We start from the raw sequence: 11351 nt of genomic DNA, 5'->3' as shown, positions 1-11351 counted from the left end.
AGGGTGAATGCAGACTGCAGCACAGGACTGCCGCCTGGTCCCTGGTCTCAGCTGCCAGGAAGAGCTGGGGATTTGTCACCATCCTCAGCTCATCTTATTCCCCTGATCTCTGCCTCTGTTGCTTGGCTTCTGGCCTCCTTGGAGGCAAATGCCTGTGTTAATGGGAGCATGATGAAGGGTTCCACGTTGAGGTGGGGTGGGGGATAAGGACATGTTTGCATGAACATGCCCTAAAGGAATGTGTACATAAGGAAACAGAGTCCCATCTGGAGAGTGAGCTGGGGCAGGTGGGCACTGAAAGGAGGAGGAGAACAGGCCGGATGTCTAGAAATTGCTCCATAATCCACAGTTCCTTTCAAGTGTACTGCTTCGTCTGTTCTGGCTTCTGCCCCCACCCAGAAATCTGGAGAAACCTCAACTGGAACATCAAGTAAGCAGATTCCAGCCCTCTGGGCCCAGGGTGAGAAAAGGAAGTTGTATCAGAAAAAGAGAAAGGAAAAAATAGTCTCATATTGTGCAACAGGTGAAGTCCCACATTGCCCCACTTTGAGGATTCCACACTGCCGTTTGTAATTCCTGGTGAAGCATTTCTTCCTGAGGCTGCCCAGACCTACTTCAGCCTTCCCTGGTGGTCCTGCCTCTGTGGAACTGAGATTCTCCCTTTCCATTTGCTGAGGAGCAGGGAGGAGTGGGAAAGGGACTCCAGAGTGAGGGAGGAGAGCGGCATTCTTGCCCTAACCCTGCTTCCTCACTGGTAATGAACCAGAGACAGGTCATGGCTCTGCTCTGGGCTGCATCTGACAGATAAGAGGAGGGATCCTTTCCCAGATAGGAATCTAGGACTCCTCAGAGCACGTTAGGTGTCTCAAGAAGAGGCACGCTTCCTAAGGGTCTTGAACTCTGGGTCAAGCCTTAGCCCCATAACTCAGTTGCTGAAACATGTCTCCCTTTGGGATGCCTCTCCTCGTGATAGTTCACCTCCCTGAGGCGTGTCCCTATCACCCTGGGTTCCTCCTGCAGAGAGGTTTGGCTCACCCTCTAAATGCTCCCTTTCCTGCCACACTGAGCTATGGGGGGTCACTATCAGTGACTCGTCAGTTGGTGGTTGTATTTGTTTTCTTTTGCTGCTGCAAAAAATTACCACAAACTTAGTGTCTTATAACCACATATTTATTCTCTTAAAGTTCTGGAGGTGAGAAGTCTGAAATCAGGTTTGCTGGGCTTTGTTCTCTCTGGAGGCTCTGGGGGAGGAACCATTTCCTTGCCTTTTCTAGTTTCGAGAGCTGCATCCTAACACCTCTTGGCTTCTGGCCTCTTCTTCCATCTTCCAAGCCAGCAGCATAGCATCTTGCTTCTATTGTCACATTGCTACCTTCTCCTCTATTGCCAGATTTTTCTGTTCCTCTCCCTTATATGGACACTTACAACTACATTTGGGGCCTGACCAGATAATTGAAGGTAATTACTCCATCTTAAGATCCTTAACTTGATTATCTCCAAAGTCCCTTTTGCCATATAAAGTGACATTCACGGGTTCTGGGGAATAGGCTGTGGACATCTTGGAGGCCATTATTCAGCTACCATAGTGATCTATACCTTGTCTCTGGCCCTGGGAGCGTTCATTCTCTCTTCTATCCTGTCCCCTCAGAATAGAATTGTGTACCTTTTTCCATGTCCACACCCTAATCTTCCAGACCACCCCAACTGCCCCTCCCTTCACTTTCTTTAAGCTCTTTCTTTAGGCTTCTCCAGGAGCGTGCTCTCCAATGGAACTTTCTGTGATGATGGACAGAAAGTTCCAACACGGTGTCCAACATGGTAACTAGCCACATGAGGCTACTGAGCACTTGAAATGTGACTAGTGTGACTCAGGAACTGAATTTTAAATTTTATTTCATTTTAGTTAAGTATAATGAAAATTTACATAGCCACTTTGGCCATGGCTAACATATTAAACAGCTCAAATCTAGGCAAATGAAAGCAGAAACTACGGCCAGGCACATTATTTGCTGCTAGCCTCTTCTCACACCTGTTTTGGATCAGCTCTGCCCCCTAACCTCCTTCTCTAAGTCCCCACAGAATCTGAAGGAGGTTTCCACTGGGGATCTAGAATGACAGGGTGACTAAGGGCAGGACAAAGAAGATAATTGTGTCTGTTGACCCCAGAGAGGTACAGGGCCCCAATTCTGTGTTTGCATAGGACTAAGAACACTCAAATGATTTTCAAGGTAGTCTCTGCCTTGTCCTTACTCAATTGGTCTCCCTTTTGAGGACCACAGAGGTGTGTCACTAGGGAAGGTGTGCAGGAAAGGGCATGAGCCCAGGAGTGGCACTGGCCAGGGTCCTGCTCTGCTATACACTTGCTGAGAGGCATGTGGCAAGTTACTCCCCAGGCCTTGGCTCTCAGTTTCTATAAAATGGGAGGGTTGGACCAGATGGTCTAAAGTTTCCTTTTAGCTTTAGTAGACAACAAGTCTGTGTCCCATGGATCAGCCTTTATTGTGCATGTAATTCTGTTTCAGAGCCATGTTGTCTCTGACCCATGGAATAGGCAGTTCTAATGGAAGGATTATTAAGTCGAAGTGGCTTAAGTTACTCCTGCAACACTTCCAAACACAACCAGACTCCATCCTTCTGTCCTCATAACACCACCTCACATTAGCCTGGACTTTAGAGTGCTGATCCATCAACTTATCTGATCCTCATGATGACTCTGATCATTGCTAGGTCCACTTCAAGTGAAAAGATTGAGGCTCAGAGAGGGAAGGAGAGAATCTTCCAAGTGCCTGGACCCAGCATGGGTGCTTTACATATCACCTGATAACAGTCCTTCAAAGTGTTTAATAGTATCCCCATTTCACAGGTGTGAACATCGAGGTCTAATAAGACAAAGTGACTTTCCCAAAGTTATGCTGATAATAAGATGATGAAGTCATTTTTCTCACTCTTCTTTCCCCTTTGCTGTGTTGCTTACTCTGTTGCGACTTCCCCTCAAGATGTTGAAATGATAACCTTTATTATCAAGCTATCATTTTTGGGAGGATTCTTTCATGACATTCCCCAAGTAGACCTACAAGCCTCAGCAAGTCACTCCACCCAGTCCCTCCTTCATAAGGGTGTTGAAACCTTTGTTGAAAGTATGCAGTGAGATCATGTATTAAGAGTATTCAGCCCAGAGCTCATATTAAAGACTCAGCAATTCCTCATTTTTACTGTTTTGAGAAACTACTTTGTCCCTCCCAATAGTACCAGCAATTCCTTTTACTCCGAAATCAAATTAAAATCACAAAGAAACTGTCTGCATTTTATTTTAAAGTTTTATTATGAAAACACAGGGAATCAACTGTGTTATCCATGTATTTGCAACAGCAAAGAAACTGTGACAGTGGACCTTCCCCATAGGGGACACTTATCCTTTGGCTAAACAATATAAATAATGGAAATAATACCTAATACAATAAAACAGCACATAACAAAGATTAAATTAAGAGAAGGAACAGGAGCTGCGGAGAGGAGTCGTGAGTATGGAGAAGATGTGTCTCATGGAGAAGCATCCAGGCTTAGGTGACCTTCCCTGAGGACTTCCTGTCTCTGAGCCCAGAGCAGCTCAGTTCAGTTCCAGGTCATACACGTACTCCTGGACCCAGGTCTCACTGGGGTCGGCACAGACTTGCTTGCCTCTTTTGGTTTGGAATCTGTAGAACAAGGAGTGGACAGATTAGAATCCCATGGAACCTTTGAGGTCATCTGGCTTTATCCCTTGCCTGTGGTAGGCATCTTCCTCTGCCTGACCATGGTCCATGCAGGGCAGCTCTGATGGATGGGATCCTTCCTGGGGCATCACTGGAACCAGACTCCCTGTAACTTCCACCCACTGGATTTAACTTCGTGCCCCAGGGGTTGCTTAGATTAGGAACCAGTGGGCATTGCAATCAATATGAATAGATCTCCCCATTCCCTGTCAGCCTGGCAGTGACTTTTCCACATGTCTTTCTAGCATGGTTTAAGAAATCGGTCCATATCTCATGTGACTTTTCTCACTTCCCCTGCTCTCCTGTCCTCTGGATAAATTCCTCCCCAGGAACCCTCTTCTCTCTTGGCTCCCACCCAGCTGCCTTCAGCACTTGAAAAGTGAGTTCATGACCTGTGTCCTCATTGCTCTCAGGGAAGGCTTCAGCCCTGAGAGCTGCCTCCCCACTGCTTAGTCACCCACTCCCTGAAACAGACCCCCTTTTAAAATCCAGCCCTTACCCTTGACTCCCAGAATAGCACAGGGGTTGATACTCACACCACAGCTGGCTGGGAGCAGAGGCTGCTGGTCTCGAAGTAATCTACCACAAAGTTGCGAGGAAGCTTTCTTACGGTGTAAGAAAAGCAGCAGGCGGTAGGAGGGTCTGAGCCCACTGAAAGGAAAGGCCAGAGTGAGATCAACACTGCACTTGGGAGCTGTTTATTTTGGCTTCTAATTTTGCGTCTTCATTGAGCATCTCTGTGAAGCTACCAGAACCTCAAATATGGTTCCTTGTATCCATTCCCACCTAACCTAAGCAGGAGTCTTATTCTGAATAGTGGATCTTCAGAGAAGGACAAGAAAGAAATCTAGAAGATTGGAACTGGATTCAGTCTCAGAACACATCTCACTCCCTTTATATGACAGATGGGGAAATTGAGGCACAGAGAGGGACAGGGGCTTGCTTGAACAAGTAATTAGAGGCAAAGCCAATTTAACAGTCTGACTTCCAGCCCATCCTTTTCCTCTACTCTTTGCTAATTCTTAATAAAACAGGAACTTGAATGTTGATGAATATCTACTAGACTCTACATCTGGCAGCAGACTATGTGACAATTGTCCTAGCTGTCTTTTATCCCATCTCCAGATCCCACTGTTTGACCAGCCACAACTAGAAGAAAACACTTTGCCTACACCTTGACTCTAGAAATAGCCACTGCAAAGCAGACTTACTTGGTGCTGAGAGCGCTGGAGAGCAGAAGGCAGCTACTAGCACGAGGAGAGACAGGACAGTCACGCAGAGCTTCATGGTATTGGTGAAAGAGAGGTTTTCTCAGAGGTGAGGCTGCAGAACTCAGAAGCTTTAGAACCCAGCTGTGTCCTGTGCTGATACTGAGTTGGGAACCTCTCTTTATAGGGACTCCGAGGCCTGGGACAAATGTGGGGGCACAGGACAGTGAATGGAATTTCCATGGTAGAGATGATGTCATGGCTCCTGAAGCTAGCTGAGCGATGAGTTCCTCTCAGCTTCTCTTCCCCAGGGCGATGTCATCATAGAGGAAAGATGAGGGAGGTGCAGGGGAGGAGAAGAGGGAAGTGGTACAACCAAAGGCAGTGACCGAGACTGGGGAGAGAGTTGCAAACCCCAGGGGAAAAGATGAAATGTTCACACTTGCTGCAAGTGGCTTATAGACAAGAACTGTGCTGCTCTTGGTGGTTGGCACCCCCAGAAGCTGGAGGGTTCACATCAGTCTTCCCAGGCTTGCCACGAGCTTGGCTCTAAGAACAAAGGGGGAGCCAGGACTCCCCCGTACCCTTCTTGTGCCTTCTTCTGCTGAGCTGAGTGCCACTGACTTTTGTGCCCTGTATGTTTCCTTGGGCATGAAGAGTCCAGCATTAGATATGCAGAGGGACCCAGTAGAGTGACTCAGGAACATTTGTAACTTCTTATTGGACATTTATCAATGCCAGGCGCTGGGAAAGCTGTCTTACGCATATTATATCTAATCCTACTATAACCCTGAGCAGGGGTGTGTAATCTCATTTTATAGATAAGGCAATTGAGGATCAGAGAGTGGTCCACTGATGCTCTCAATGCCACACAGCTGATGAGTGGCACTGCCAACATTTGAATCAAGATTCATCTCACTCCAAAGTCCATTTTCTTTCTCTCCAGAATAAACATAGAGTGTGGCCACAAAGAAACTGTTGACTGATAGACTGCTAGGGGCGATTCCACACTCAAAGGCTGATTGTATTCGGACTTAATTCAGGAAAGGGATTGGGCTAGTCTGTCCTAGAATAAGGAGGGAATGGAGGAGAAATAAAGAGTTCAGGATATTTTCTTGGACCAATAAAAGAACAGTTCAAAGAAACCAGTAAGAATCAAGTTTAGAAGGCCCAGATACAGAATGTTCTTCTAGTATAAGAACAGAATTGAGCTGGGTGCAGTGGTTCACACCTGTATTCCAAGCACTTTGGGAGGCCAAGGCAGGTGAATTGCTTGAGTCCAGAAGTTTGAGACCAGCCTGGGCAACATGGTAAAGCCCTGTCTCTACAAAAAAAATACCGAAAAAAAATTTAGCTGGGAGTGGTGATGCATACCTGTAGTCCCAGTTTCTCAGGAGGCTAAGGTGAGAGGATCACCCCCAGGAAAGTCCAGGCTGCAGTGAGTGGTGATTGTGCCACTGCACTCCAGCTTGGATGACAGAACAAGACCCTCTCTCAAAAACAAAGCAAAGCAAAGCAAAACAAAACAAAACAGACTTGTATACCTAGTAATGAGTTTATCTATGTTACAGACAAAATGTGTAATCCAAGGATGTGAGTGCGTCCCAGCCAGTCCATAGGGAATGCCCATGTTCATGTTAAGCCCTGACTGGTTTGACAGCTACTAGGCACCTGTACAGAAGGTGAAGCTTACAAAGACCCTGAATACAGAAGTGTGTGAAATTGGGCAAATGAAGGGAATGAGGATAATTGGATCAAGATGTCTATCAGCCTTTAGCTCTACTATTCTCACCCAGATGCTCATTCCTAACCCCACATTGTTACCTGCTCTTCTCTGAGAGAAAAAAAGAAGAGTAAAAAGAGGGAGCCATGACTTCAAACTATACTACAGGGATACAGTAACCAAAACAGCATGGTACTGTACAAAAACAGACACATAGACAAATAGAACAAAATAGAGGCTCAGAAAATAATGCTGCATACCTGTAACCATCTGATCTTTGACAAAGTTAACAAAAACAAGCAATAGGAAAAGGACTTCCAATTCTACAAATGGTACTGGGATAACTGACTAGCCATATGCAAAAGATTGAAACTGGACCCCTTCCTTACATCATATATAAAAATCAACTCAAGATTGATTAAAGACCTAAATGTAAAACCTAAAACTATAAAACTATAAAAATATGATAACCTGTAAGATAGCCTAGATAGTACCATTCTGGACATAAGATCTGGCAGAGATTTCATGATGAAGATGCCAAAAGCAAATTGCAACAAAACCAAAAACTGACACATGGGATCTAATTAAACTAAAGTGCTTCTGCACAGCAAAAGATATTATCAGCAGAGAAAAGAGATAGCCTACAGAATGAGAGAAAATATTTACAAACTATGCATCTGACAAAGGTCTAATATCCAGAATATATAAGGAACTTAAACAAATATACAAGCAAAAAACAAACAACTCCATTAAAAAGTGGGCAATAACATAAACAGACACATTTCAAAAGAAGACATACACGCGGCCAAGAAACATGCAAAAACTGCTCAATATCACCCATCATTAGAGAAATGCAAAGTAAAACCACAGTGAGATACCATCTCACACCAGTCAGGCTGGCTACTTTTAAAAAGTCAAAAAATAACAGAAGATGCTGATGAGGTGGCAGAGAAAAGGAACACTTATACACTGCTGGTGGTAATGTAAATTAGCTCAGCCATTGTGGGAAGCAGTTTGGCGATTTCTCAAAGAACTTAAAACAGAATTACCATTCAACCCAGCAATCCCACTATTGGGTATATACCCAAAGGAATATAAATCATTCTACCATAAAGACATGTGCACATGTATGTTCATCATAACACTATCTACAACAGCAAAGACATGGAATCTACCTAAATACCCATCAATGGTAGACTGGATAAAGAAAATGTGGTCTATATACACTATGGAATACGTCTCAGTCATGAAAAAGAATGAGATCATGCCCTTTACAGCAACATGATGGAGCTGGAGGCCATTATCCTAAGCGAACTACCACAGGAACAGAAAACCAAATACTGCATGTTCTCACTTATAAGTGGAAGCTAAACATTGAGTACACATGGACACAAAGAAGGGAACAGCAGGCACAGGGCTTACTCAAGGGTGAAGGGTGGGAGGAGCGCTAGGATAAAAAAACTACTCATTGGATACTATGCTTATTACCTGGGTGATGAAATAATCTGTACACCAAACCCCCACAACACACGATTTACCTATATAACAAACCTGCACATGTACTCCTGAACCTAAAATACAAGTCAAGAGCAAAAGGGACCTACAGCATCTGGGAGCCATAGGAGGGTTGGAGCAGCATCACAGGTACTTCAGGGTCATTAAAGTACAAGCTCGTCCTACCCCAGCACTCTCCCTCACTCCCTGACCCACACACACAAGCTTCACTTCTCTCCTCTGTTCTCTCTGTCATCCCCTTTTCTTTGCACAGCTCTTGCTTGAAATGTTCTGATCTGCTCCAAGATCCTCACCCCTGGCTATAACATTCCGTGCTCCCTGATAGCACGTGTGTTAGTACCACTCCTGGTCTTTGCTGGTTGGTGCAGTTTCATCTTCATGCATCAGGGACCTTACTTTAAGGGAAGCAGAATGTGTCTCATGTTCTCTGTATCCACACAGACTTCATTACCTATGACATTTTGATTCAACCCAATGTACTAACCATCTGCTGTTTGTCAGGGCAGACAGCTGAATGAAGCCCCATCCCTGCCTTTGAAGAGTTCCATATCTAGTGTCGGAATTGACAGTGTCAGAAATAACTATCCCAAGAGGTGGAATAAGCTAAGTGTCATGTCGGAGGAAGAAACAGTGTCAGAAAGCATGAGGGATGGAGAAGGCTGTCTATCAGCCGTAGATGAGTAGTTCCAAGTTAAGTCTCAATCCCCGCTAGAGCAGCTGTCCGAATGGGCAAAGTGTAGAGATTCGGAGGATGCCCGTCCTGGGGCTTCAGGAAAATGATGCTTAATAAAAATGGGTGATTAGTCATTATTGAGCCATACAATGAGTTTGTCTGTGGACTTTTGTTTCCTAGCCTTGATCTGATCTTTGGCTCATGGAGGTAAAATGTTTTGAGGGATCTTCGTGAAGATCCTAACAAGAATACTACGTCTGCACCAGTGGAAGTCCACAATGAGATTAAAAAAGACTTGTATCATTTGCTTAGCCATATTCACTACCCCACCAAGATTTAGGCACTGGTGCCATTTAGAACTCCCGGAAGATGATGTGGAAACTGGAAAGTCAAGGGGAGCCAATAAAGAATGATAACAAATGACTCTCAGATACATGACAAAAAAAAATGCTCATCTTCTTTAGAGAAACTTCCCTGACCTCTTTCCCAAGTAAATTCTGTATCCTTCATTGTACTCCTATAGTCTTCTGAACTACTTCCTTCTTACCACCTGTTACATATTTATCTATTTATGTAAGTTCCTCCCCAGCTAGAAAGTGAGCTCCTTGATGCAGAAACTGTGTTATGCTTATCTCCATGGAGGGGATGTGATGAGTAATATGGACTCAAGATGTGGACCACTATATAGCCAAATGGGTAAAACAAGTATGAATGCACTGGTTGTTCTGACATTTCACCCGAAAGGTGATTCCTCAGCCCTTAAATTGTGGTACCTCCCCTTCTCCCCCACCCTCAACCCACACATCCAGTAGTTTTATCAAAATAGCTCAGAATTGCAGGAAGTGATGGCAAGGGTCATCCATGGTTCCAGGGAGCTCCATTCAGAGGGCATTCAGAGGGCCACCCTTCACCCCTGAGCAGAGAAGCCCTTCTTTCCCGCTTACTTGTGGTCATATACAGGTTTCCCCCTCCACAACCTTGACCACCACTATATTCATAACTCCATTCTGGGCATTTTTATGTTTGTCTTGTCACATTGTCTTCAGCTTTGCAGGCTGCAAGCAGGACCAGCAGCCACGGCAGTAACATGATCTTGAAAATGTCCTGGTATTTTTCATTTTCCTCAACATATCCACAGCCTGTGGTTTTACCTGATCCCAATCTGTTTTGCCACAACACAGATTTGGAAAGCAAAACTTAGAAAAGTTAAAAGACCCCCAAGGTCTTCAACTCCCAGTTCAGAGATGACTAGAGTCCCTCTATAGGTATGACCATCTGAGATTACAGAATCTCTGATTCTAACAGATTCTCAGAAGATATTACAAAAGTGCTGAGGAGCAGGGAAGAAAGGCTGTTGATCTGGACAGCCTGGCCTCTCCTACAGTGTTGGGGAGACTACCAGGTGTTGGACCAAACAGGTGACCTCTAGGAGGTGGGATGCCTAGAACTAGGGAACTCCTGGAGGGCAAATGTGGAGACTGGGAAGCCAAGGGGAGCTGGAACATAGGGTCATTTTGCCAAGATAATAAACCAAGAAGAGGCAAATTCTGCGGTTTTGCCAGTATGGCATCCAAGTCACTTTGGGGGAAACGGGAGCAGAAGCTGAATTGTGGATTGAAGAAGCCAGTACATAATTATCCAGAGTGTAGCATTCTTCAGTGTGAAATCCATAGGACAATGAGCTGGTTGGAGCAGCTTATCAGTGACTGCCACACTCTGACTACGGAGCTGGCCAGCCCCACTCTTCCCACCGTGGAAATGGACCGTGGTCATTTGCCACAGCCTGCTCTTGGTTGTGAAAGGTAGAGGTCAGGAACTTCAGGGGATGTTCAATTCCTGAGAGAGGGATAAAGCCTCATCAGCATTCATGAGGTCAAGAAAACTTTCAGTATTCCTTTTTTTTTTTTCTTAGAGATGGGGTTTCACCATACTGGTCAGACTGGTCGCAAACTCCTGACCTCAGGCGATCCACCTGCCTCGGCCTCCCAAAGTGCTGGGATTACAGGCATGAGTCACCACGCCTGGCCAACTTTCAGTATTCCTTATGAAGCATCTTCCTTCAAATTGTTTCTGGCCTCTTTCCATGCAGGTCATAGGGGTCAGAGGGTGAGAATATGCACTTTAGATGGTGGTAGTAAAGTATTAAGGTAAGCTTCCAAAAATGTGAGACCCTAATTTTTTTTTTTAAATTTATAGACTGAGGATCACACCTATAATCCCAGCACTTTGGGAGGCTGAGGTGGGTGGATCATCTGAGGTCAGGAGTTCAAGACCAGCCTGGCCAACCAAGTGAAACCCTGTCTCTAGTAAAAATACAAAAAATTAGTTTGGTGTGGTGGTGCACACCGGTAGTCCCAGCTACTCGGGTGGTTGAGGCATGAGAATCTGTTGATCCTGAGAGAGAGAGGTTGCAGTGAGCCAAGATCGCACCATTGCACTTCAGCCTGGGCGACAGAGTGAGACTCTGTCTCAAAAAAATA

At 45.1% G+C, this 11351-nt stretch overlaps 1 protein-coding gene across 2 annotated transcripts; it reads right to left on the bottom strand.

Moving 5' to 3' along the window:
- Nucleotides 1-3292: 3292 nt before the first annotated feature.
- On the bottom strand, nucleotides 3293-5368 carry LOC108312133 (C-C motif chemokine 4-like). Of its 2 annotated transcripts, none has more exons than XM_017539902.2 (3): nucleotides 4964-5365; nucleotides 4289-4403; nucleotides 3293-3695 (listed from the first exon to the last, which is right to left on the bottom strand). In XM_017539902.2, the coding sequence occupies exons 1-3, from the start codon at nucleotides 5037-5039 to the stop codon at nucleotides 3608-3610; spliced, it is 279 nt and encodes a 92-aa protein (XP_017395391.1). In that variant the 5' UTR covers nucleotides 5040-5365; the 3' UTR covers nucleotides 3293-3607. The 2 variants fall into 2 exon arrangements, with proteins under 2 accessions (XP_017395391.1, XP_017395392.1); XM_017539903.2 differs by lacking the exon at nucleotides 3293-3695 and adding an exon at nucleotides 3702-3864 and having other exon boundaries at nucleotides 4964-5368.
- Nucleotides 5369-11351: the final 5983 nt, after the last annotated feature.

The sequence above is a fragment of the Cebus imitator genome, unplaced genomic scaffold (assembly GCF_001604975.1).
Source record: "Cebus imitator isolate Cc_AM_T3 unplaced genomic scaffold, Cebus_imitator-1.0 Scaffold121, whole genome shotgun sequence".
NCBI lineage: Eukaryota > Metazoa > Chordata > Mammalia > Primates > Cebidae > Cebus > Cebus imitator.
The sequence above is the reverse complement of the archived record's forward strand: the minus strand, read 5'-3'. Positions and strand labels throughout refer to the sequence as shown.

Coding starts and splice junctions, on each gene's coding strand:
- LOC108312133 (XM_017539903.2), bottom strand. CDS start 5,039: ATGAAGCTCTGCGTGACTGTCCTGTCTCTCCTCGTGCTAGTAGCTGCC. Junction 4,404..4,963: donor TCCAGCGCTCTCAGCACCAA/GTAAGTCTGCTT, acceptor CTTTCCTTTCAG/TGGGCTCAGACCCTCCTACC. Junction 3,865..4,288: donor TGCTCCCAGCCAGCTGTGGT/GTGAGTATCAAC, acceptor AGTGGGTGGAAG/TTACAGGGAGTCTGGTTCCA.